At 38.0% G+C, this 26,633-nt stretch overlaps 1 protein-coding gene across 4 annotated transcripts in view; it reads left to right on the forward strand.

Annotated features, from left to right (window-relative positions):
- GRIA2 (glutamate ionotropic receptor AMPA type subunit 2) overlaps nucleotides 1–26,633 on the forward strand; it is a 90,842-nt gene that overhangs the window by 17,476 nt on the left and 46,733 nt on the right. For all 4 annotated transcript variants that reach the window (XM_042050052.1, XM_042050050.1, XM_042050049.1 and 1 more), the window contains exon 3: nucleotides 23,434–23,673. In XM_042050052.1, the coding sequence (XP_041905986.1) occupies nucleotides 23,434–23,673 (240 nt within the window). The remainder of the gene's footprint in view (nucleotides 1–23,433; nucleotides 23,674–26,633) is intronic.

The following is a 26,633-nucleotide window of genomic DNA, read 5'->3' on the forward strand; positions in this document are numbered from 1 at the left end:
ATGTGAACAGCAGTGTTTGCATTATTCTGGAGTTCTCTTTTAACTGTTACAGTGGTGTGTAATTCTAGTCTGGGATTTGACATTTCCCCTCAGGAAGGAACATAAATTGGACTGAACAGTGGCTTTTTGCTACCAAGCTACAGTTTGAGGGCCTTCTAGCATCAGTCCTTCATTTACAATAGCGTTTGGTAGGTTTCAAAAGGCCTTGCAATTCTTGGAAGACTGACTCTATTTTCAAACTGTAGGCAAATGTTCCACTAGGCTTTAAAAATGAACTGATTTTTGAAATGGACTTGTCTTCAAGCCTCAGTGATTCTGGAGGGATTATTTTGTGGTTTTATTTTGTGTGGGTGTTTTGGGGGATTTTTTTTTTTTTCATTAAATTGTTCCTTTTAAATTATTTTCTGAAATATTTAGTTCACATTATGCTCAAGTTGAACAGAGTATATATGCTTTGGAATAAATGGTTTAAACATTAATCCTTAGGGAAGACAATGGAAAGGGAAATGCCTCTGCCACTCAATTTGCAGCATAGCATGAAACAGTCAATTACAAAGGTGAAGATCCTGACTTCAAATGCAAGCTATTATCAGTCAGATGTAAGTTGTATATAATCAACTCATATAAATCCCACCATTACAACTAACACCATTGTAAATCAGTGTACAGAACTTGCAATCTGATTGTGAATCAGTGCTTTTTCTCCTGTCCTGCTGTTTGTTTCAGATTATTTAATTTTCCTCCCGGGTATCGTACACTCGTGACAAGGGGAGTGTTGAAGATGGTGTTAGAGAGTAGCAGTTCTTGTAATATTGCATTTAGCCTGTGTATATGCATTAGATGTGTATCTGTCAGTAGTTCTGGGGGATTTGAACTCCCTAACCTTTTTATCAATTATTTTTTGCATCAGATGCTGTAATAGGAGATTGCTAGTCTGAGAGGACTTTGTTTAGTGTTCCAAAAGCCTGTGAGCAGGTACTGAAAGTGATTTCTGTACATCTGTAAGTAGTGTGGTAGAACCCCTCAGCAGCTAATTAAAAACTAGCTCGTACTGCAGAGCATCATCTGCATTTATTTGCATTACCTTTGTGTCTGGGTGTCCCTGGATGTATTGCAGGTTTATTGTACTAGGCATTGCACAGCTTTGTAGTAAGTGCCAATTCTTGGCCCAAAAAGCCCAGAACTGAAGTATATGAGGGAGACTGAAGAACTTTCTTGCTCTTTCCACATGCAGTGCGAAAGAGGGTTGGAGGGAGATTAAATTATTTACTCAAGGTCACAGTGTTGTCTACAGCAGAGCTGTAAATGAATCTAGATTTCCTAAGGGCTGGTGAGAAAGTAAGAATTCTGTTTGACAGAAAAATTAATTGTTTTGACATTAGTTTCCTTTGTAATGAGTGAGGGAAAACAATCGATCAGAAATTTCTTATGGGTAAGGAAAAAAGAGTTGAAGATTGGTAGAAACATAGTAAGATAAAATAGGCAGGAAAAAGAGAGAGAAGCATGTCAAAGCAATTTTATGAAAGGGGGAAAAATCAAAGTCATTTTTCCTCTGCATGATTTAGGTCCTTAACTGATGTATTGTTTTAAATAAGTTCCAATTAGAGAACACTTGTCTTTTCTTTATGCTTGTGACCCAGAACTCTATTTTAGAACTTAGACATTCTGTTAGTCATTCTTTTTTTTTTTTTTTTTTTTTTTGTGTGTGTGTGAGAGGGAAAGGGAAATGAGGAAAAGATAGACTTCGGCAAAAAGTTTGAGTTCACAGAAAAGAGATGTCTTCCCAAAATGATTCTGACTACCTCTATTCAAGAATCTTAGGTCATCTTAGTTCTGTTCATACTGCATTACACTGCTTTTGGACAAGAAACATTATATTCCAGAAGGTGCACAGGTGCAGAATGAAAATTTAACTCTTATCTTCCCTCTCTGTTGGAGAACAGTGTCACTAAGATGCACGAAAAGTGGAAAAATCTGTTTATTTTCAGGCATATATGTTTTTAAGCAGTTGTAAATTCACATATATATATATATATTCTAAGAATATTTATAAATGCCATTTATTACTGAATTTCCAGGTGGTGATACTGAATGGGCTTACATTTTAATGATGAAGTTACTCTTTATTTTATGATTAATGGCAATAGTTCTTTATAATCTTTCCCTTGATGACATCAGCAACTTTCATATTTTCCTGGTTGTACTGGTTACATACGTTAGTTATGAATATAAGGGAATAAGTTTTAGGGATATGTTGTAAGTAACCAGATCGGTAGATCTTGTTCCATTTCTCATAGTCTAAGAACTCAGATTATTTTTGGAATTTTCATAGTCTTCTTCCATAGACCACTGACTAGGTTAGCATTAGTCTTTGATTGACCCAGTAAATTTTATGTTACTGACCTTGACTAATGAATGTAAAGGAGAAAGTCACAGGGCGTGGCTGGTTCCTGTGTCAGCAGCTTGTCAGTAGTAGGAGATTTATGTTCTCAAGTTTGTTATGTTGGCTACCAGATTATGATTACTCCAAAAGAGGTGAGAAGGTTGGTTCCCAAAATGGTGAAATAATTCTTCCTGCTATTTGTTACTAGTTTGTGTTAGTGGTGTTTATTACAGAAAGTGTGATTAAATTACATGCATACGGTCTTGGGAGGAACAGAATATTCTTTAGTCAGTAGCGTGTAGGCATTTATCAAACTGAAATGGCCTTAAAGGACCAGAAACTTCAAATACAGTAATTCCTGTTAGTTCAAGACTCAACAAACCAAATGTTAAACTTCCACCAGTAATAATTCTGTCTTAGGGAAATTTAATTTTGCTTCCTCCTTTTTAGAAAGAAGCTAATGAAAAAATTTCCCAGGGATCAGAGCAGGCTGTAAAACAAGTAGAGCATAATGAAGAAGACCCCTCCTATCCTCTTAGTATTACTATTTGTAATTGGACTTGAATTAAATGTGTCAAATCTGTGTTCCTGGGTGTCACATCAGTAATAGGTACTTCAGTTGCTGTACTTCTTTCCTAAAGCTAAAAATATAGTCCAGATAATCTTGACTGCCATGGTCACAATTCACCCTGTGATGTTGACATGTGAAAAAGGAGCAGAAGGTGCACCTGTAAATCACTTTATCATCTATCTAAATCACCAGTCATTGATTTCCTCTAGGTTTAAACAGGTCAGTTGCCCATATATTTCAGAATATTTGGTCATGTTTTCCTTGGGATTCTTTTAATCTTTCCCCATTAGTTCAGCCTCTGCTCTCAATCCTTTTCTTACATTTGAAGTACCTCAATAGCCTGGAAATGTGTTGTTTTTATTTATCACATCATTATTCTCTTCAAAGGGTTGTTTGCCTCAAGTCTCATTTATCCTGATTTTCTGCTAGTTTATTTTCAGATGCCAGCAGGTATTTTGTAATAGCAAGCACACATCTCAATAGCTGACTTTTCTTTTTATTTGGTCTGTCTAGAAAATTGAATGAATTAACATCTCAGACAGGAATTTCTTTCCAGAATATATTTCACTTTAAGGGCATATATTTGTATCTCTAAGATCATCTACCTAAAATCTTGGCACTGAAGAAACTAGTGGTTTGCCAAGAGGATGATCAGTAGAAATGTTGCAGAGCTGCTATGTGCATATTAATGGAATGCCAGACAGTGAAGCAGTGGGTATTTCTGGATTTTAATATAATGTTGCTGCATTGGTGTCAGTTTTCTCAGCGTATCAGTGGCATTTCTATCTATAAGTATGCTGCCCTAAGTCTTTCTAGCATTTGATGCTGCTTCGTTATTGTCATTTTAATACCTTACTTCGGATTAAAGGATGATACAATCCTTATATTTTGAAAATCCCAGTTAGAAAAACACTATTCCAGACTAGCCATCAGTCCCCTTTTCCTTTTGCCCAGTTTGTAATTTTCATAGGCTGATTGCAAATTTCTGCTAATGCAAATAAGAATACTGACATTTCTTATACCACTTAAGAGGGTTGATGCTCTTAGCTGTTCTCCTCTTTCATATTGCTTGTATCTGACCTAATGGCCTCTTTTTGAGATCTGCATTTTGCTGTGGTTTGGTAAAAACTGGCATGCACTGCCAACTCACAACTTGTGTGTTGGGATTTAAAGGGTTGGGTTCCTTTCTGAGATTGCCATGCGCTGGACTATAATTCACAATGACTTCATCTTCCGTAGGTCCTTTCAGTATTTAATACTCTTTCTTGGAATGTAAACAATATACCAGAAAGTACCAAATTCACTGCAAGCCCTGTCTTCCCAAAGGACCATTAAAAAAGATTGCTTTTCTCCTCTGACTGATCTGGCAGCATTTGGATCAAGCATTTAGTACCTTACGTGACCCTCTTAGAAGGGATCTCATCAGAGGCAATCTCCCAGGCCTTCCTGAAATACTTGCTCTTTTGGATCCTGATTGTATTCAGAGTACATTTGGGATTTTTTTTTCACTGAAGCCACCCAACAATGCCTCTGAGACTGAAATGTGCATCACAAGGATGGGTTCGCACTAAAGGTTATATGGTTAATTATAATAATGGTGGCTCACTACTGCAGTTATATTTGTAAATGAGATGATTTTCCAAAAATAAATATTCCAGGCCTTTGAACACAAAAGGAAGTCTTTGTCTTTGGCAAGAATTACCCTAGGAGGACTCCTGTTAATGTTTTCTAAGGTGTTAGCCCTCTTGCTGGTTTCACTGCTGCTTAAGAATCTAAAATAGCAGATTTTACTCTCTCCTTGTCGTCTCATTGCCCTCTCTCTGGTTTGGGGGCCTTAGTTAATCTGGCAGTGTGACTCAATTGGTATCATCTAATAGTGCAGAGTTTCAGGTATTACAAATGCCAGTTGCCAAGGAGCACAACCATTCAAGGGCCAAAGAATTGTAGGGCTGGGCAACTTCAGGTGCTGAAACTGAGAGTGGTTGAGGTCATGCCATGTTAAAGTGAGGCAGAAAATCAGTGTATATAGGACTTTCAGCTGGGCACCTCTGAGAATAGGAGCTTGTCAGCAATGACACAGCATTCTTTCTAGCTGTAGTACAGAAAGAGAAAAGGGACACCTTCAATGGTTAAGCTCTTTGGCATGAGAAAACATCAAGGAATGCACGTACTTATATTATGTGCTTTAGCTGGATAAATTGCAGTTTTCCAGTGATGATTCTGCAGTTCTTCTTTCTTATCTTTGTTCATACTTTTCACAGAAAATAGTGGTGGTTTTAATTATTTCTTTTCTTCTTTGTTTCATCTGCCTCCCTCTTTCCATTTAAAATTAACAGTTTTGCTTTTCTTTTCTGGCTTCTCCTTTACTTACAGAAAGTTGTATGAGGTCATTCAATCTTGTCATAAACATTCTCATACTGTGGGGATGAGGTAAGTATAAGGTACATCTAAAACTTTAGAAAAAACCCACAAAAACAGAGGTTTGTACAGTCTGCTGTGAGAACATAAGGGCACAAGTCGTCTTTGATCTCTGTTCTGCTGTATTGATTTAGCTTTTAGTCCACTAATTAATATGATAACTGGCCTTTAGTACATAGTCTTTGAAATCAAGTCTACTATTTCAGCTAATTTTTTTTTTTTTTATAGCAAAAGCTTAATTTCCCAAGGAATATTCCAGAGCAAGAGCATCCATGGTAGAGTTATGCTGTCATAATCAAAAGTGTCATTAAGTCTGGTACAGTTTGTGCAGGTAATATATCCAGAAATAAAAGTTTTTTGATTTTTTTTTTTTTACTTTTAAATGTTACCATTATTTTAAATATTTAAGAGTTGGGGTTTTTTCTCCCCACAAAATATCTCTCTCTGAAATGTTACTGAGGCTTTAAGCATAAAAGCCCACCCTGTAAAGTGTGTTGCTGATACTGTGCAGTAGCTGCATCTTAGCATCCAGTGGTGATGACATGAGTTAAATGACATTCCTTCTGCAGTGATGGAAACTTTGAGACTGTCTGTGCAGACATACCCAGAAAAGGTTAGGATGGCCTAGCTAAAGTCATAAAGTTAATGTGCATTTTAAAGCCTCGCAAGGTGAATTAAACCTCCTTCATTTCTGTATGCTAGAGTCCAAAGAGAATTTCAATGCACTTTTTGTCATTTACAGCTGTCATTGATTAGCTCCTGAATGTGAGACTCCCTCATGATTGTTGGAAGTTGTCTAGTTAGGAGTGGGTCAAAGACATGGTCCTGCTCTAGAAAGAGAGTGACCTAGATGGGAAGATTTTTGCAGTCTTAGTCATCTCTGCTGCTTGTGATTGTGTGTGAAACTGGTGGGAAGTTTTTTGAATGTAGTCAAGAAGCTGGCAGCATGGGCAGCTTAGAACTCAACACGTGCTGCAGTTCTACCATGGTATAATAGAAAGGACTTAAAAAATTAAAAGGCAAACAAAGAGGTTGAAAGTAAAAGAAAATTAACTACTATTCAATTCTTCAGATATATCATTCTTTAAATCATTATTTAAATGCAGCTTCGCAGCCTGAGTTTGTATCCCTGAAAAGGAATCTGAGACAGAGTAAGCTGTTTAATGGAGTAGATGTGATAAGCACAGGCCAAGTCTCATTTTTGCATAAAATATGAATAATGCTCAAGATAACCTTTGCTTGAGGTACTTAGCTCATGCTTGCTTAGAATTTTACTTTCATGATTGTCATTTGAATTTTTCAAGGAAAGCTCTGAATAGCTACTTTTATATAAAAATAGTAATTTATCTCCCATATTTGTGTGAAGCAGGTTAAGCCTTTTGCCATCAACAGTGTTGCTTAACCTTTTATGTTGTATCCCAGTTTCATATTGTGCTTAAGGGTTATTAATCTACTTCAGAATTGTCATGTGGAATAAAATAACTTTTCTTTTTGAAACCTCATGTAATTTGGCCTACTTACAGCAAATAATTCATTAATTTTAAGTGCCTAGCTAACATATTTTATGAGTATTCTAACATTTTAAAATAGTAACAAAAGCACTCCAAAATATTTTACATTTTTAAGCACACAAAATGCTTGTGTCCTTTGCAATTGGAAACTATATAATGAATTATATGTCTTCAGTAGTTTAATGTAAACCATATTTAGCCAAGCAATTGAAAACAAATAAAAAGTAGCTCCTTCAGTTTGAAAATATTTTAAAATATTCTTTTGAATATACAAAACATACATTTATCTTACGCATTGCATGCAAATTTTATAGTCATGAGAACAAACCCGATTTTTATATTCAGATAGCACAGTTTTCCACAATTGTTCTTGGCACAGTTTGCTACTTACATGACTTTTAAGATACTATAAAGTACTTTTAAGGTACTGTATTAAGCAGAAAAGGAGAGGTTGTGCCTTATTTCTGACTTCCTTTGGTTTTCTTTTTTTTTTTAAATTCATCTTTTTCATGTCACCTTTCAAGATACTGTGTGATTTATATTTGCAGTTTACTAAACTCTATTTTTTGTCTGTAATTCATGTAATTTTTTTAAAACCCTGTAAATACGCATCATTTTATGATTTTCTGGCTACATATAAAATCTTCATGCTGCTATAAAATGTTTTTATTTGATTTGCATTTTTATCACTGTTCAAATTAAAAGGAAACAGTTTCTATATTCAGTACTTTTGTTCTGGGTTCAGTTCAGCAACATGGTCTGACAGTGCAAAAAGTTTTGGTGAGGGAAAGGATCTGCATATAAATTGGTTAAGATACATGGTTAAAGTGTCTTGTAAAGGTTCAGAATTTCTCTACCATTCTGGCAGTCTGTCTTCACAGACTTCACAGTTGATGAAGTATTTTACTAGCATTTACTTGACAGAAGATCGCAGCAAAATGTACATTATTCCCTTCTGTTACTTATCATTGTGTAAACAAATCTATTGCTGCTGTTACATAAAATATCTTAGTAGAAGCAAAGACTATAAAAATGCGGCTTTGTTCTGGAGTCATTAAAACCAAATCCATCTGTGGAAAGAATTGCCCTGCCTGATGCTGTGAACTCATAGCTGGTTGCAGTGAGCTGTCTGGAGAGCTGCATTTTCCGTGGGATGTACGTGTGTGTCTGTAAGGTGGGGAGTTATGGGGGGCCTTGAGCCCTGACAGTGTCAGGGGCACAGAGACCCATCATGTAGCTCTTTGACCAGCAGTGGAACACTGAGGCATGATGGATTACTCCCAGAATTTCTGTGGTACAAAGGTTTTCTCCCCCTGTGAAGAATGAGACTTCACTTTTTCCTGTGCAGAGCCATTCTGTGTGTTACAATGGTACCTTGAATTAATCAAGTGCTATTTGCACAATGGTGAGTGAGCTTGGATTATTAAGCTTCTCGTGTTTGATCTGTTTCCTTTTTCAGTAAATAGCAAAACTTCCAATGACTCCAATGAGAATAAGATTAAGCTGCTACTGTATTTCACATGTTTGCATAATAAAATGGTGGTTCTTGCAAATATTTTCAGTGGTAATTTCAGGTACTAAAACAGCAGCTCTGCTCAGGGCAGTTCTGAAATTGACTTTAGCTGTTTTCTATGTCTCTTAGAGAGTGAGCTGAGGCACTTGTCGTTTTCAAGGCAAGGCATTTAAGAGTATCCCCTAAAAAAGGATGCTTAATGAAAAGGTGAAAAAAACTGGGGTGAAAGGGGGAAAATCCCAGTACTCTTTTATGTAATAGATTCACCCAGGTGATCAACAATGTTTTTAGTCTGACTTAATACAGAGAGCAGCAAAAAAGTCTTTATGGGTTTCAGCCTTTTCTGATTTATGAAGTATTAAAGGGTGCCAAACAGGCAGCTTTTGAATGCAGTAGCCTTTCTATCAATTTTTGGTCTTTTAGGGGCTGAAGCCTAATTATAAGCTCAGAGGACTTCTCAAAACATATTTCTTATAGCCCGGTGGAAAGCACGAGAGAAAGACTACATTAATGGTGAGGATCAGAGGCATAGCAGTTCTGAAATAAGGACCTTGGAAGAGCCAAGACTTGGGAGAACCAGCGTGCTAAAATTTTCAGGTTTGCCTCACTGACAGTTGAGCCAGAATAAATGAGATTTTGATTCCATGCTGATGACCTTGCTTCAGAGGAAGTTGGGGAACCCATTTGCTGTTGGTCAGACACTAGACATTTTTTCTTTTAAATGCATCTTTGTTCTGTGGTTTATATAACCGTCAGTGAGTTTTAGATTAGGCTTTGTTCTCCATGGGGAAATGTTTTTAAACAGTAGTCAGTGTAATTAAGTATTTTGTCATGTGCAGGTGTCACATACAATTTCTGTTTGTTTCTTGTGGTAAACCCTATGTAAATTTATACAACAGAAGTGACACTGACTATGGGATTAGAAGAGCTGAGTTCAGCTTTGTCACATGGGTCATGAATTCAAGTGAAAGAATACACACCTGTGTTTTAGTGGTACCTTGCCACCTAGGATGAGCCATATGGTTAAATAAGTGTTATGGAACAAACTAGGTGGCATGCCACAGCTGAGAGCTAGGCTTGCCCTTCACTTCACTGCTTTGTGTGCCATATGCTACAAAATGCTGTATTTTGTTGCATTACAATGCTGATCAGGTGTATTTATAGAAGCAATTTTAAAAGCCTGAAGCATTAGAATGCTGTATGTGCAAAAACTAATTATTCCAGGCAAACAGTGTGAGGTACTAGATTACTCTGAACAAAGTTACCATAATGGGGGTTATGTTTCAGTTAAATGAGGGAAGTGTGACTTAGAAAGATAAATAACATTTTTAGTAATCATCATTTAGAGTAATCTAAATGTTGTTTCTTGGTCAAACTATGGAAAAGTGCTAAACCGACCAAGCATACAGCCCCCTGACCATATTACCCACAATTTGAAACAACTACTGACTGTCAAGTAGGGGAAACACTAAAAAGCATATTCTTTGCTTCATTATTAGGGTAGAGCAAAAAATCTTAGTTGTTTCACTTGAACTTCAGCAACTGATCAAGCTGTGATTTCTTAGCTATGAAAATTGTGGTCTGATTTTCCAAAAGTAGTGGAGGGTCTTAGAGCTGTCACAGAAATTTTTTTAACTGTAGGAGCTCAATTGTGTTTTATGACTCTGAAGTCTAATTATTCAAGACTGGACTACTCTCCCTGCAGTGCACAGCAACCACTGCAGCTGGCTAGTGCTAGAAATTTTAAGCAGCCACCTTTAAGTATAGCAAATCAGTCTACAAGATCTACAGCATGATTTACTGTATTTTGCCAGTGCCTGGCGTTTACTTCAGGAAACAGACACCCAAATCATGACACTTGTTTGAAATTTGTGAGTCTTTAAAAATAACAGAAGAGAAGAGAGGTAATATTTCTTTGGGAAGTGACACATTTAGCATTTTTTCAATGAATTAGGGCATCAAACAAAACACCAAGCCAGATGCTAAGGTTAGGGCTGTGCAAGACATCAACATGACGAAAGAGTTTTTAATTTTTTTTTGTGGGAGCTGTCACACCCTAAACATATGTGACTGTGAAAAATCAATTACCTGTTAAGAACAGGTAATTAAAGAATCTTAATAGTTGAATCTTGAGTCTTAATACGTTTGTTCTCGGTGTAAACTCCTCTTCAGCATGTTGTCAGTGAAAACCTGAAATACTCAGGAAACTCTAAATTTATGCAGCCCAGTGTACCCAGTTCTAGTGGTATCCCATCATGACAAATTTTACTTATGTTCAAATGGAAGTATGTTTTTCATACCTGCTGGGAATACATGGGTGTCTCCATGAATAATTCAGTTTGGATTAAGAATAGATTATTTCAGGGAAGCTTCCTAGTCAGCCCTGACTGCTGCTTGTTTCTCATTCTGGAGCAGTTTAGGTGCCCAAGGAACACGTTCTTTTTGAATTAAAGGGATGTGTTTCTGGAATTCCACCAATGCAATCAAACTGATAGTGGGCATTTGGTCCACAGGGATAACCTAAAGCCAGCCCAAGCTAAAACCCCTGAAACCAATGTATTCAATCTTCAATAACAGCTTTCCCTTCCGCACGTGTGCTCTGAGGGCAGTGCACTGCTTGCTACCAAACTCATAGTTAAAGGGCCAGTGGATGAACAGAGTGCAGTATGTGCTGTGAGTAGGTCTCCAAGTGACTGGAGCATTCAGACTAGATTCTAATCTGGCCTTTTGATGTGCACTGCACGTGGTAATATTTTTTTCTGGTGTCAGTAATGCATTTCTAGAGGGCTTATTGCCAGCTGCTTAAAGTTAATGTGTCTCCTCGAACCAACGTTTTCTGGAATGACTCTATACTAAATACTTTTTTCTCATATTTGGTACAAGGAGAAGTAGATTTTCATTTCTGTGATGTCAATGTGCCTGGAAAAGACCTTTTTTTTTTGAATTAATATGTGCTTAGCAGCTCTTAATAAACAAGGTCAATTTAAGGTAACTATTTGCAAGGGAAGTTGAGAAGTTTATTTGCTTTACTAGAGGAAATGTACTAAGTAGTGTTGGTAAATATTTTAACAATTATTTGTCTCAGGTAAATTACGGTAAAGTTTTAAAGCATAAGAACATGTGGTGGAAAAACTCATTTTCCAAAAATGGGTTACTGGCCTTATATGCACATCATACTTTTTCCTGACTGTCTAAGATCTGCTTTGCTCAGCTAGAGGAAGGGGTATGGTTTGAAACTGTAAGGCCATAAAATGTCTTTTGCTTTGGGGGGGAGTTTGTTTGTTTGTATGTTTTTGTTTGGGGGTGGTGTTGTTTTGGGCTTTTTTTTATGATGATGACTTGGGCTCACCACTGAAACAGCAGTGAGCGTAGGTGAGTGGGATATTTTTATAAAGCCAAATCTAGTAATCCTGTAAGCCTCTGCAAAACATATATTTAGAACAGACATAATTCATACATAAAGATACAGACAACATCCATAATATAGCAGGAGGTTTGCAATAGAGAACTTAAAGGCCCAGAAAATGTGACTCTGGCACCATTTCAGTGCTCAGTGAGTTTTTTCCTGCTGTTTTAGACATTGCACAAGTTTCCTCTATAAATGATTTTCTTTTTAGTTAGATGTAGCATGTGTGCATGTCTATACACAGCATGCAGTGCAATGTAGGTGCTCAAATTAGCTCAGGTAATATAGGCAAAAGATAGAGGTTAAACAGTGTAAAACTTCATTAAACTAATTAGCCCCACTTTTGTGAGATCTGAACAGAGGAAGAAAAAAATCTGGCAGTATAATTTCAGTCACAGTGAAGCATAAGGATGAATCATTGCTTTGTTAAAGTAACTGGTAATGGTGTGCTGTATCGCATCTTTGCAAGTTTTGTTAACAAGTAGATCAGCCAACCCTAAACTGAATTCTCTTAAATAGAACCAAAAAAGTTTAAAACTTTTGTTGCATTTTGAAATGCATCAAGTTATTGAAGGTTAAAGCAATTGACAAAGGAGAGGCAAGGAATATAAATTTTCTGACAATGTGTGCTCATTTTACTTTATCATTTGAAACCACTCCCTGCTGTTTTATTTTTGAATATGTTCTTCTCTTAATTAAATAAGTCATATAATCAGGACAAACAGCTGTTCACTAGAGTGACCTAATTAAGAGGATCTTTCTGCTATTCTGATTTGTATTACTAATAATGTTTATTGAATGCTCCACAGAATACTTCCCAAATAAATGATGTTTCTCTTACTTCTACAGTCATTGAAAAAATAGGGCATGCAGATAGGAAGGTGTGTGATGTGAGTACTGGACCATTTGTAAATCCAAATAAAGCTTGACAATTAGGTTAGCAGCTGATTATACCAATGAGTGTCATAAATCAGCAAAATGTTGCAGGAAGTTAGACTATGGCTGAAAGTGCTGCTAAAATGTCACCAAAAGAACCACACAAAGCCACCCTTTGCTGTAGGTCAGTGGTTTAGGCTGGAACAATGCTGGGTGGAAGTTGTTACAGGTGGAAGAGATCCATCATTATTCCTATGAGGAGTACGAGCTGTTGGACCCGTGACGGCATAGGAAATTGTCTTTATTATTGTTACATTTAATCATGAGTTTGTGTGAGATATTCCTCTCAGCAGAGTTACGTTTATGCCAAAATTTTTAGTTAGATAATTTACTTGAAAATCAGATTCAGCTGTCTGGAGGGAGGGAACCTTGGGCTGGGTATGACAGGTGTAGTACAGCTGTGTGCTGCAGTGCCAGCTATGCTGGAGTGACAAGGTGTAGGCTGGCCTGTACAGGGTGAAGGAAACACACTCCCAGCTGCATCATTTGAGACAGAGATATGTAAGAAATAAATAAGACTAAACATCTGACTTTCTCAGAATAAGATGTATGGCAGGTCACTGGTGACCGGTTGGAAAATCACAGTTTATTCTTTAAAAATGTAGTATGAAGACTTCTTCAGTAGAAACAGATCACTTTCATATTTTCTGCTGTACTTTCTCTGCCTCATGAAATCATCTTCATTCCTTACAGCAGTTTCCTTAAGATTTGCTGCAGATTTCATTTTTTTATTCTTACAAGGTAACCTCAGAGTCTTTTCTTGCAGCTATTTCCATCCTTCTAACAGAGAAACTGTGCTGAAACCATGTTTCCTTTTAGATGGTGAGAGACAATCTGCTCAGGAGTGATGGTTGGTCCTTCTAGCTCAATTAAAGAAAAACAAGTTGATAAATTGAATCCCAATCTGTCAACATTTTAACAAAAAGTAGTTTTGCCTACCAAGTTAATTTTATCTCTTTCCAAACCCTTTTACAAATTTTCAAAGACAATTTTACACAATGACATTTTCTTGGGAACTGGAATATGATTAATGAAATGTAGAAATGGGATGCTTCCAGCAATGCTGATTAAGGGGAAGAGAAGATGATGAATTTTGTGTTGCATATAACATTTCTGGATTGAAAATATGTGTGAAAATGGTTATGCTAAAAATGGAGAATTACATTTTTAGTTGGGATAAATTATATTGTCTCTGTTAAATTCTGTAGAATTATGATGACTGAACAAAGCAAGCCTGGCCCTGAAAGAGAGAACTTCTCCGTGACTTGCAGTGTGGCTCCAAAAAGCCAGTAGCCTCTTCTTAGGTTTGATTATCTGCTCCTACATCTAGGAGGTAATACTTTGTTGGACACTCAAAATTTTGTGTTACTGCAAGGTTGTAATTGTTGGGAAAGGTAGAAACACGATCAGAAAGCCAGCGAGGCACATTTGCAAGGTGAGTTCTCAGACTGGAAGGAAATTGGTGAGTTAAAGTTTGTATAAACAAAGGGAGACAGTATGGATTTTATTTGGGATGGTGGAGGGAGAGAAAGAAGTGAGGCGGGGGAGACAAACTTCCTGAAGAATATCTGGATTTTGGAGACAAGATAAAGTTACATTTCTGTTATTTAATAGAGTTCCCAGGTCACTGTATTTGGAGTTCAGGAAACATTATGTCTTCTTCAGCTGAATGAAAGGGAGATTTAGACAAATACACTAGGATCCTAACAGTGAAGAGCTATGTAAGAATTTTGTGGAATATGGATTTTTTTTTTTTCTTTCATGAGGAGACTTGGATTTTATTACAGAAATCTTACTTGATTCATAAAAATGTAGTAGTTTTAACATGAATTTTTCCAACAGTGTTTGCAATGATTTCTTTTGCATCATGGTAATTGTTCTAGCAATGAAAAAGATTTTCAAATGCTTTACAGTGCACAGCCAAGCAATATGCAACTGAATGCAACTGTCATTGAAACAGACTGTTTTTCTGACCTGTTGTTTTACTGTGAACATGCTGTTTATTTACCACCTTCATTATCACAGCATTAGCATATAGAGAAGCTGTGCCTATCATCATGTACTTTCCTAACAGATGGCTACTAACTTCATGAAGGCTTTTTTGTGCTTGCTTAAAATATCCCATATTGGCACAACGTTTCTTTCCTCAGTGGGAAGTATGATTGACCGGTTGAAACAGATTAAGCTGCCTCTCTTCTGGCTTTTGGGCTTGTTTGGTACTGCAGCAAACCAGGTTTTGAGTCTAATTTTACAAAACGATCAAAGCTGCTTTTGCCAATAACAAGGTGTGGAAGGTTCCATTCAGTTGCATAATCTCTGGGCAAACAGTTCAGGTTGTAGCAATAACTAAAGACCGCATTTCTGCCAGAAAAGGTGAAAAAAGAGAAAAATCCTTTGCATCTGCTCCACCATAATTGTGCTCTACAGACATTCCAGCCTCAGGATTTAAATTCTTCCTTTTCCAGTCTGAGAATTTTCGTAGTCAGCTCTGTGAAAAACTGAGCCCCCCTGTTCTGATAGAGACTGGTGGCTTGTAAACTCCCTGTCTGTTGCTCTAAGTCACGTTTTGTGCATTAATGCTGAGTGTACAGGTGAGGAGCTCATTACTGAAGTGTTTGTGAGCTCCACGTCGTTCTTTGTGTGTGAGCTCAATATTCAATTATTACCTTTCCCAATGAGGTCTGGTTTGTTTTGGGGATTTTTTTAGCCATAAGATATGTATATGAACAATCTGCAAAGAGGAGAGTACACACTTTAGATCAGTATTGAATGGCTATAATTTTGGGCAGATTTTCTTAAATGCTTAAAATAAGATAAAACTCTACATTTATCAGTGCTAGAATTAAAATTTGCAAGGATAAAAGGGAAGGTCTTTTCAGTGTAATTCACTGTTTTGTTATCCAGAAGTATGGCATATTTTTAGTTCTGATTGCCATTGATTTTTTTTTAATTGGCATTGATTCCCTCTCAGCTTTGGTAAAGGGTATCTTGGAATTTTGAAATGCCAGCCTTTATTTGGTTTCTGTGCCCTGTGTTTTATTGAATACTGCCATAAAACTTTAGTCTGTTTTCTTTCAGTTATTATGCTCTTCTTTGAGCCTTGGGGAGCTGTTTTCTTCCCAATTTCAGTTAGCCTACCATGGCCTTTAGAAAAAAGTATTTCCATCTCAAGTTGTTCTGCTTAAAACATACTTTTTTGTCGTTCTAAATATCACTCTGGATGGACTTCAGTGATTCTTTATGCCTTATTCAATCTTCCTGAGAGGAAGCTTACATCTAGGAGGTAATTGTAGAATCTGAATGGGTAAAATACACCATGCAGACTATAGTAGCTAAAAAAAATTATTTAGTCTAGGAACGTGTATGTAATATGCTGTCTGCTGTGCTGCAGTCTTTGTAATGGCTCTGGAAGCAATCCATAGTGGTTTTTATTTTCACAATGATTTTCTGATACAGTCTCAATCATATATGAATTCTTTCTTTTCTCTGTGGCTGCTGCTTATTTTTTGCTCCATCTATTGTTCCTTTCTACTTTCTGCTTATTCATAATGTGCTCTTTCAGAAGCTGAAATGATTGTGTAAACTGGGCATTCAGTTTCCACATCTTGTTCCTGGCTACTTCCAACTCATCTATCAGCTTTTCAAACCAATGAGTGTTTCCTTTGTATTTTGGTCTCTTTTGGGGAGGTGGTGCTTGACTCTTTCTTTACACATATGCTGTAGTTTCTTTCTCATAGAAGTAAGAGAATGATTATTCCATATGCATGATTAAATAATTGCACTAAATACTTATTTCCCTGTGCTAATATTAAAACACTTTTGTTAGCACCATAATAAACCAAGGTATTACAATAGAATAACATACAGAGCCACTTTAATACTGGACAGCATTTGAAATTCAAGTGCTGAATGGCAAATACTTTCTCATTTTAAATTTTCATCTTTGGACAGAAACCAAGTATCAAAATTCTCATGAACAAAAATTCAATAGTATGTTAAGAGTCACAATACTGGTGTTCGGAAATTTACCTGTAAGCATGTCCTGTTAGACTTTTTTTCCCGTAAGTAATTAGCATTTTGCTAATTTTCTTTTTCCAGTTTAATTGTCTCTGAATGTAAACAATTATTAGCTTTATTACTTTTCCTTTGGAGAGTACTGAAGGAAGAAAATCTTGGCTTAGGAAGACTTAATCGGGAAGAGTTTCTAAGCATATGTATTCAAATCCAGCTATTTCTATGTGATTTAATGATTCAGTTCTTCAGTCATGCAAACAAACTATCATTCCTTCACTGGAGTCGCTTCATTGTGTAAAGCTTAGCATATTTGTAATATTTTTGTATTTGGAATTTGCAAGCGTACTCTTCAGCTGGCATTTCCTGTGCTTTGGGTTTAGGATGATATGCATCACAGAAATATGCTCTATGTGGTGAGAGGCAAAGAGTGTATAGTGCTGTATTTCTTTGTTTCTGAAGAACCAGTCATGACCAGAGTGGTAAATATCAGGTTATCCTGCTTATAGAGTTCATTGACAAAACAGAATAGTGAAATGGAGAAAGTGGGAAAGAGAGAAAGGTATGAATGCATTGTGGTAAAAAGGAGTTCTAAGAAGAAGCAGATGTACTTAACAGTCGAAGAGTTAATAATGGAGCAAGCAGTTTTGGCCACCCTGTGACAGGGCACCTATTTCTCATTGCAGGCTTAAGCTTAATTTTGTTCTTGAGCAAATCTGGCCCCTAGCTTTTGGAATAAAAGTCTAGGGCACATTTTCAATGTTCTGGAAAAAAAAGGCAAACAAGGTTTGTGTCCAGCTGTGTTTGTAGAAGAACAAGAAGTCAAATATAAAATACTTAAATCTTAACTATAACAAAACCTTCTGGTAATTGTTCCTTCTCAGGAATTTTTATTTACCCTGTTTCTTGGAATTCACAGTTATTTGCCATTCTAGGAGAATCTCTCTAGAAAAGTGATCACAAAATGAGCTTACTATGTTCCAGCCCTCTTGTTGCTAAATAAGCCATAGACTATTTCTAGAAAGGACCCCATAAACCTAAAAAACTTCAATTCATATAGGAGAGCTTGAAAGAAATTAATCCTGGCAGTTGGTTCTAATGTCATTAATGAAATAGATCTTTCATATTTCAATGGCTTATGAGTCCTAATCATCGTGACTTTTTTTTTTACTCTAATAATTGTGAACAGCTTGTGATTCACTATTATAAAACTAATGTCTTCCAGCAATAGCAACATGACTGTAGACTGTCTGAGGTGGTAATCCTGCCAAAAACAATTGCAGTTTCTGCATTATCCACTGGGTCACCACTATATTTGGAAATACCGTCCCTTCTTTCCCCTTCTTCTCCTAAAAGACAAAAGAACCCAGAAAAATTGCAAAAATTTGTCTTTAGACAAATTCTAAATGCTTATTTGCAGCACATTTTTATTACATGGCATAGGTGCCTGCCTGCTTACCTTTAGTGGAATTTCATACAGAAAAGCACAACACTGATGTTCTTCAGTGAGCGACTGTGACACTGATCACTGCTGATGAAAATTTATTTTTACCTGGATTATAGTTGATCCTGATTTTTGTGGCTGACCCAGATGTGAGTTATGTCCATACTTGAAGATTTGTGTTAGAGAGATTTTATCTCACATTAAGGGAGCCCTGGTTGAATTAAATGAGACATTGTATCTGTTTTTCAGGTTTCATAATAATTTGAAAAATATAAAATGCTTTTGCTTTTACCATATTATTTGTTGGGATTGTTTACACATGTGTATGTGTAATTCAGCTTTTAAACTGCAGCTCCTCTAGGTACTGAGAACTGCAGTGACTTGACTTTCCCAGCTGGAGGTGGTACCTTTTACTCATCTTTCACTTTGTGAAGGAGAGGAGATCAAAATTCCAGTTTTACCAACCTTCCCCAGAAGAAGACATGAGTATGTAAGGAGTGATGATTTATCAGGTGTAAATATTATTAAATGGAGAGTTGTTCACTGTGTTAATCCAAGAGTGCTGCATTTAAGTAAGCTGTGATGAGAGGTGGTATGAGAGGATGTTCAGTTTGGAAGAACTGGGTGTGTGTATCACTGCAGAGGTACAGCGGAGCACAGACCAGGAATATTAACAGGTCTGCCCTGTGGGTGTGGGAATAACACCTTTTACCCTGTCATGGGTTAACCCTACCACCTGCAAAGCACTCACACAGCCACTCACTCTCTCCTCTGTCCCTAGTGTACAGAGGAGAAGATAGGAAGAGCAAAACTGAGAAAACTCATGGTTCGAGGTAAAGGTCTCCAGTGTCAGGAAGGTTGAGGAGAGGATGGGTGGTGATTCTGAAAAGGCATCACCTATGGTTTTCAAATTTTCTGGTTGTTGGCTGCTGTAGGGAACATTATTCCATCTATGCCTAAAATCAGTGACTGGTGATGGAAGAAAAGCAGTAAGTGTGACAGGAGAAATGGTAGCATCCTAGGTGTTGGCAGTAGTGACATAAAACATTTTTATTTTTCGGTGATCCTTTGATGAGACTGTTGTTGTCTCTGTCACCTCAGATGCAGCCTTAAAATGATTTAATACAGGAGGTCACAGTAGTGTACAAGTAACAGTCTTCTGCAAAATTCTTACCTAAGAATCCAGAAGTAAACTGATGCTTTATTTTAGTGTGCATTTTTGAAGGTGAGTTATGAGGCATTAATGCCTTTATTGTAGCAAGTTCAGACAGTATTTAGCCTTTACTGTACATGGGAAGCAATTATTCATGAGTGTGTGGGGAGGTAGTGAGTTGGTTTTGCCTCAGCGAGAGCATAATTATGTGGAATAGAACAAGAAGTTCCAGTAACTTAAACAGTAAAGCTATTCAGAAAATTCACAGCCTTTTTCAGAAATCTTTGTTCACCGTGACACACATGCCCAGACAGGGCTCCAATGGGAACATGCTGCCACACAGATGTCGGGCTGGAGGGTGGAGCCTGCTCTGACCAGTGCTGACCAGCAGCAGTGAGCATCCCTGTGGGAGCTGTGCCTGGGTAGGGGAACTCCTCTGCTCAGTGACAGAGTTCCGGGAGGTGAGTGGGTTCAGGAGTGGCAGGGAGAGAGACTAAAAGCTACCTGCTTTCCCTGAGACAGGCTGGACAGGCAGACTGGATACATGATACAGAGGATTCCCTTTCCTCTCTCTGCCTGGGCGAACGCAGTGACTAAAGGGATAGGGGACAATGGTGATGGGTTCCTGCCTGGCGTAGCTGGTGTGTCTCCTCTGTGACAGCCCCACCTTCCCAGGTGCCCTCCTGTAACAGGTGTGAGGCTCTGCAGGTGAAACTGAATGATAGCAAGGACAGTGGTTCATCCAGCATGGAGGAGTTGCTGAGGTTGGCCCATGCTCTGCATCAAAACTGCTTCCATGAAGAAAAAAGATGGATCATTTTCATAGGAGATGCCCCACTGTAGGGAACAGAAGGCACCTTATGCCAACCAGACCCACTTCTTAGGGAAATCTGCTGCCTCCCTGGGCTCTGGTTTAAGGCATAAAGAGAGAGCTTCCTGCCCTGAATACTGCCTTTGACTGATTGTCCTTGGTTGATTATTTTCATGTAGGCAACAATGAAGTTGCAACAAGAAGTCTGAGAGCAACCAAGAGACTTCCGGGACTTGCTGGTTGAGGGATCAGGAGCACAAGTGGCATTTTTCTCTATCCTTCGGGGTGCAGAAAAGATGAGGGAAGAAACAGAACCAGCAAGCCAGCAGATCAATACCTGGCTCTAAGTCTGCTGCCATCAGTAGAATTTTGATTTTTGACTTTTTTTTTTTTTTTTTTTTTTAAATCATGGGTCAGTTGACTTGACATCAAGTCTGCTAGGACTAGGGAAGTCCCAGCTGTCTGGAAATTAGCAAATGTGACACCAATCTACAAGAGTCAGAAGGATGACCTGGCCTGTCAGCCAAACCTCTGTGCTGGGGAAGGTAATGGAGCAGGTCATCTTGAATGCTGTCACAAGGCACATGCAGATCAAGCAGATGATCAGGAGGCCCAGCCAGCACAGATTTGTGAAAGGCAGGTCCTGCTTGTCAGCCTGATCTCCTATGGCAAGATGACCCTCTTGGTGGATGAGGGAATGGCTGTGAATCTTTTCTACTTGGCCTTTAGTAATGTCTTTGACACAGTTTCCACAGCATTCTCCTGGAGAGACTGACTGCTTATGACTTGGAGGTGTAAAAAAATGGCTGGATGGCCAGGCCCAGAGAGCAGTGATGAATGACATTCCATCCAGCTGGAAACCAGTCACAGGTGGTGTCCCTCAGGACACAGTGCTGGGGCCAGCCCTGTTTGATGTATTTATCAGTGACCTGGATGAGGGCATCAAGTGCACCCTCAGTCGGTTCACAGATGACACCAAGTTGGGTGGGAGTGTTGATTTGATGGAGGGTTGGAAGGCTCCACAGAGAGATCTGGACAGGCTGGATTGATGGGCCAAGGCCAATTGTGTGAGTTTCAACAAGGCCAAGTGCTGGGTCCTGCACTTGGGTCTCAACAGCTCCATGTAGGGCTACAGGCCTGGGCAGAGTGGCTCCAAAGCTGCCCAGTGGAAAAGGACCTGGGGGTGCTGGTCAACAGCAGCTGAACATGAGCCAGCTGTGCCCAGGTGGCCAAGAAGGCCAATGGCATCCTGGCCTGTATCAGCAATGGTGTGGCCAGCAGCACCAGGGCAGTGACTGTCCCCCTGTGCTTGGCTGCACTTCAAACCCTGTGTTCAGTTCTGGGTCCCTCACTACAGGAAGGACATTGAGGTGCTGGAGCATGTCCAGAGAAGGGCAATGGAGCTGGGGAAGGGTCTGGAGCACAAGTCCTATGAAGAGCAACTGAGGAAGCTGGGGATGTTTAGCCTGGAGAAAAGGAGGCTCAGGGGAGACCTTATTGCTCTCTGCAACTACCTGGAAGGAGGGTGTAGCAATGTGGAAGTTGGTCTCTCCTCCCAGAAAATGAGCAATAGAAGAGGAAATGGCCTCAAGTTAGGATAAGGGATATTTAGACTGGATATTAAGAAAAATTTCTTCATGGGAGGGGCTGGGAGGCATTGGAACAATTGTTCCAGGGAAGCTGTTGAGTAACTGTCGTTGATGTCTCTAAAAGATGTTGAGATGTGGCACTTGCGAACACGGTTTAGAGGTGGACTCACCAGTGCTGGGTTAATGATTGGACTCTGATCTTAAAGGTCTTTTCCAACCAAAACAATTCTATAATTCAGTAATGATTTGCTGTTGGAACGGAAAAGGTTTGACCATCTCGCACTCCAGCCCTGTAAAACCTGCATCATCCTTTTATAAAGAGGTGTTGCTCATCAAGTTTTTTAATCACTTGTATTTTCTAACCTGAGGCGAAATTCTGACCTAATTAAAGTTAATAGGTGAAAACTTAAAACTGGCAGACTCAGAATTTCACTCATCCTGTTAAGGTGCTTTTAATTGGAGTATAGGAATAATTAGGGCGTGAGAGATGACTGGTAGCAAAGATACATAGGCAAAGCCATGAAAAGAGGATAGCAATGAGTAGTAAAAGGCATAAAGGGATAATATTTCTTTTAAAAAACCACAATTTTAAAAATAAAGATAAATTAACTTTAAAAGGTAAGACTGTGGTATTAGTTCAAATCTAAGAAATTCTAAAAATAAACCAACTTATTTTTGCCTTTATATGAATTATATTCAAGGATTAGTGCAGTAAGTGGCTGGGCAAAATTAGCATCAATTACACTGTGATTTCTATCTATAAGCAGGTCAGGTGTCTCTAGAAGGATGTGTCTTGTTCAAGGTGACTCTGCAAACCAAAGAATGCATAAATGATATGTGTGAGTTCATCAGAGATTAATATTTCCTTATTGTACCCTGGCTGTAGAACTTAGGCACTAGTATACCCTGCAATCTCAAAGAAAAGAATACCCTGGAAGAACTGGCGCTTTTGCACAGGCTGCAGTGGTCAGTCACATTCATCAACTGGCCTGAATTGTCTCCACTGATAAAAAGTGAACAATCAGCATGTTATTTACACCTATGAGGTTATTCTTCCTGCAACATGACCTCAGCTGTCATCCAGAAGGACCAGCTTTTGCTGAGTCCTACAAAGCAGGAATTAAAATAATGCTTTAATACAGGAGGACTTTAAAGCAAATGGACTTCTTACTGCTCTTGATAGAATTGGGTTTAGTTTTGACTTTGTATTTCCACAAATGGAAAGTTATTTAACGTATTTTGCAAAAGGCTCAGTGAGTCTTGACCTCACACACAGTTTATTTTTAACATGACAAAACATTATCTGTTTCCTTAATGCTATGTGTGCTCATAATGTCTTGTTTTTTTAATTGCAACTGCCATTGATGTCTGCATCACTATTCTTCACAACATAAATTAAATTTAAGAATAAGTTGGTTGAGTTTTATTTCTGAATTTGTCATCTAGGAGTGTGAACCACATATCTGATACTTCCTTTTTGTTGTTTTTTCTAGTGTAAGTTTTATATTACTGATTGATAATGCTAAAAAGTCATCTCCATAGCAGAGTAGTACTTTTTTTTGCCTGGTATTTATGTGGTCAGACACTTTGCAAACATACATTTCTCATAAATATATGCACGATAAGAGTTTTCAATAATTTTTAAAAATAAATTCTCCCACTAATTGTCTGCCTTTCTTCTTCCTAGTCTGCTCCCAGTTTTCAAGAGGAGTCTTTGCTATTTTTGGATTCTATGACAAGAAGTCTGTAAATACCATAACATCATTCTGTGGGACTCTTCATGTCTCCTTCATAACTCCCAGCTTCCCAACAGATGGAACACATCCCTTTGTCATTCAGATGAGACCTGACCTCAAGGGAGCTCTTCTTAGCTTGATCGAATACTATCAGTGGACCAAGTTTGCATATTTGTATGACAGTGACAGAGGTAAGGTGTGCTACTTTTTACCTGCACCCTGTTTGGCAGATGTATCTCATTGAAATCTGGAATTCATATTAGATAAGCAAATAACAGAAGAAATATTTACCTCCAGCAAGTGTAAGTTTAATTGAATCATGTGTTTCTTGCATTTAGAAATCAGCTTTTGGGACAGAAAGAAAATTGTTTAAATGAGAATAAAATTATTACTGTATGCATTAATAGAATTGCAACTGTTAAACAATGTGAGATTAGTCACATGCTGTAAAACAGTTTCTATGTAAAGTTTTTTCTTTTTTTGTCAAAGAAACATCTAAGGAGAAAAAAAAAAAAATCTGAGCATGAAGGGTTATCTGCTACCACAGATTGACTCCATGTATGCAAAATCCATAGCTGGGCACCAGGCAAGCAATAAATCTTGGATGCAATCAGTCCCTACTTTTTTGGAGACTGCTTTTGGTATCGAGTTCCTCTCATCTGTTGAGCTTAGATTTTATTGTTGATGTTGATAAACCCAAACCCATTGCTTGGGACCAGTTAACTCCACCATACAGCCTTCTCAAGTCCTGTGCCCTTTTATGGCTGTAGTCGTAATAATATAACAGCTTATGAACTTAAGAAAATCACTGGCAAATTGTGGTATATCAGTTAGTTTTCTGAGAAGAAGCAGCTTTATCTGGAAAGGGTGGGTTTTTAACTGCTTCTTCTGGAATTCCATTATCATTCCATTTTCAGGTTCTGCTCACCTAGTAGTCCTTGGCTAACTTACTTCTATCCTTGCCTGCTCCTGTTCCCTTTAAGAGGGCTATTTTGTTGCTTGCCTGCATGTTCATTAGTCAGAGTTAAATATTAAGTATATTTAAATAATATAGATTTAAAGTATGGTTATATCACCCTATGGTTTCTTGAGACATTTTATGGTTTGTTTGACATTAAATTCCCTGCATTCTGATGCCATTTTATACATGATGTTCAGAAGCTGAAGGGGTCTCCTCAAGAGAGTTCTTTACCATTTTTGTAAGCACTCAAGTTTGAAGAACTAAACCTGGTGTGTAGCCTCCAAAGGTAACGTCACATGGAACAGTGAATGCTAAGCTCATTTCTCTGGCACTTCCTTTTCAAATTCACATTAGAATCAGAAACATTCACTATCTTTTTAGAAAGGACAGATGTAAAACTACTTTCTTATCCAGTACTCTGTCAATCATCCAGCAGTAGGCAGAGTGTGACCTGCATGTGATTTATATTTAGGAAATACTGAAAAACACCTAGTTCTTGTGAGCTGCACTGTCTGAATCTGGCCAGGAATAACAACACGAGACTTTTCTTTCTGGTCATCCTTTGGTTCTTCCTTTTTTTCAAACAAACCTGTTTGTTTTAATTGTGGCAAGGCACCCCAGTGATAACAAGTTCCAAGGCATGAAGCTCCTACCTTTATGTGGACTAAATTGTTGCTCCTCAGTGCCCCAGTGCTCCTCACAGATTACATGAGGTTAACCTGCAGAGTCAAGCAGTTTGTAGCCAGCTAAGTTGACATCAAATCCTGGATACACAAATCCACTGTTCCTTTAAGCACTTTTGCCTGTTAATGTAGTGACAGTGATGTATATTGAAGGAATGATATAGAATTGAAGCTGTTTCCACCTTTAGGAGTGAGATAAAAAAGGAGACTTAATCTTTGTGGAAACTATGAAGGCTAACAGGAATTAGTCTGAATGACTTATTCCTGAAGAATCATTTACTGCTGGTGCTAGAGCACCTCTGTGGTTAGGGACTGACTGGCTGAAGTACAGGGCAATTTCCTGTCATTCCTGTCTGTAAGGAGTGAGGCCATTCAGTATGTGTGTGCCCAAGCTATTACTGTCTTAATACAGTAGTTATTCTCATGTACCGTGGAGTAGTGTCCTTTGCCATCCTTACCTCCTCTCTGCTGAGTTTTGGAAAAAGTAGTAACATTATTGTAAGATTCTAAGTTATTCAGCCTCTGTCAGTCTTCCTTTTCAGAGCTCACTGAATTAAGAGTTTGTCTCATGATAATCAAAAAAGGTTCAGGATATGAGTTTGCCAAGCAGAAGTGCTCCTGCAGCTTAAAAAAAACAACTGAATTTACTGGAGTTTTCTCCTCTGCAGAGTCTCCTACTTCTGTTGCTACTCTCCAGATTATTTCACTTTCACAGAAGTATTGCTGTGAATGCTTTCTGTTTGGTTGGGTTTGTTTGGTTTTTGGTTTTGGTTTGCTTTTTTTGGTTTGGGTTTGCTTTTTTTGTTATTGTTATTTTGCAATATGTTATTGCTATCAGAATAAACTAAGCTGTATGGGGATAACAAATCTGCCACCCCCAAAAAAAGCAAGCGATCCAGGCAGCCATTTGACATCTCTGCAATGGGCACCCCAGGAAAAGAGAAACCCTAGGAAAAATAGAAGATCAGATGACAAAAATATAGAAACCTGTTGCAATGGGTAGTGTTTGCATTAATAGTCCTTATTAATTTGTGCCTAGTTGAGATTGTTTAACTCGGAGGAAATACAGACAGGTTGGAGGACCTGAAATCTGATTTGAAACAATGATTCAGATTAAATGTTTTTCAGTTTGGCTGATTTTTCTTTTTTTTTTTTTTTAGTTTTTAATTTCAAGCAGTATTTTGAGGTATAAACATACTTCAGTGCTTTTTAATGTTTTAGGATGCTCCCTGCATCTCTCAGTTTGCTTACATTACTAATCTTTGCCTTTTAACGCAAGTTCTCCACATTTATCTTTAGCTTTTGAATTAGTTTATATATGTACTGGTGGACTGTCGTTATCTGTGATTTTAAACTAAGTATTCACTACATGACATACAAAACTTAGTATCAGTCTTTCTTAAAGAGACTTGGCAAACCAGAATTATATAAGATAATAATTCAGTTTATCCTTTTGGAAGCCTGCCATTTTATACCTTTGCTGATGACCAGTCTTGTGTAGTGCTGT

Source organism: Corvus kubaryi, unplaced genomic scaffold, assembly GCF_017639235.1.
Source record: "Corvus kubaryi isolate FWS band 111438036 unplaced genomic scaffold, C.kubaryi_AGA036_p1.0 71, whole genome shotgun sequence".
Lineage (NCBI taxonomy): Eukaryota > Metazoa > Chordata > Aves > Passeriformes > Corvidae > Corvus > Corvus kubaryi.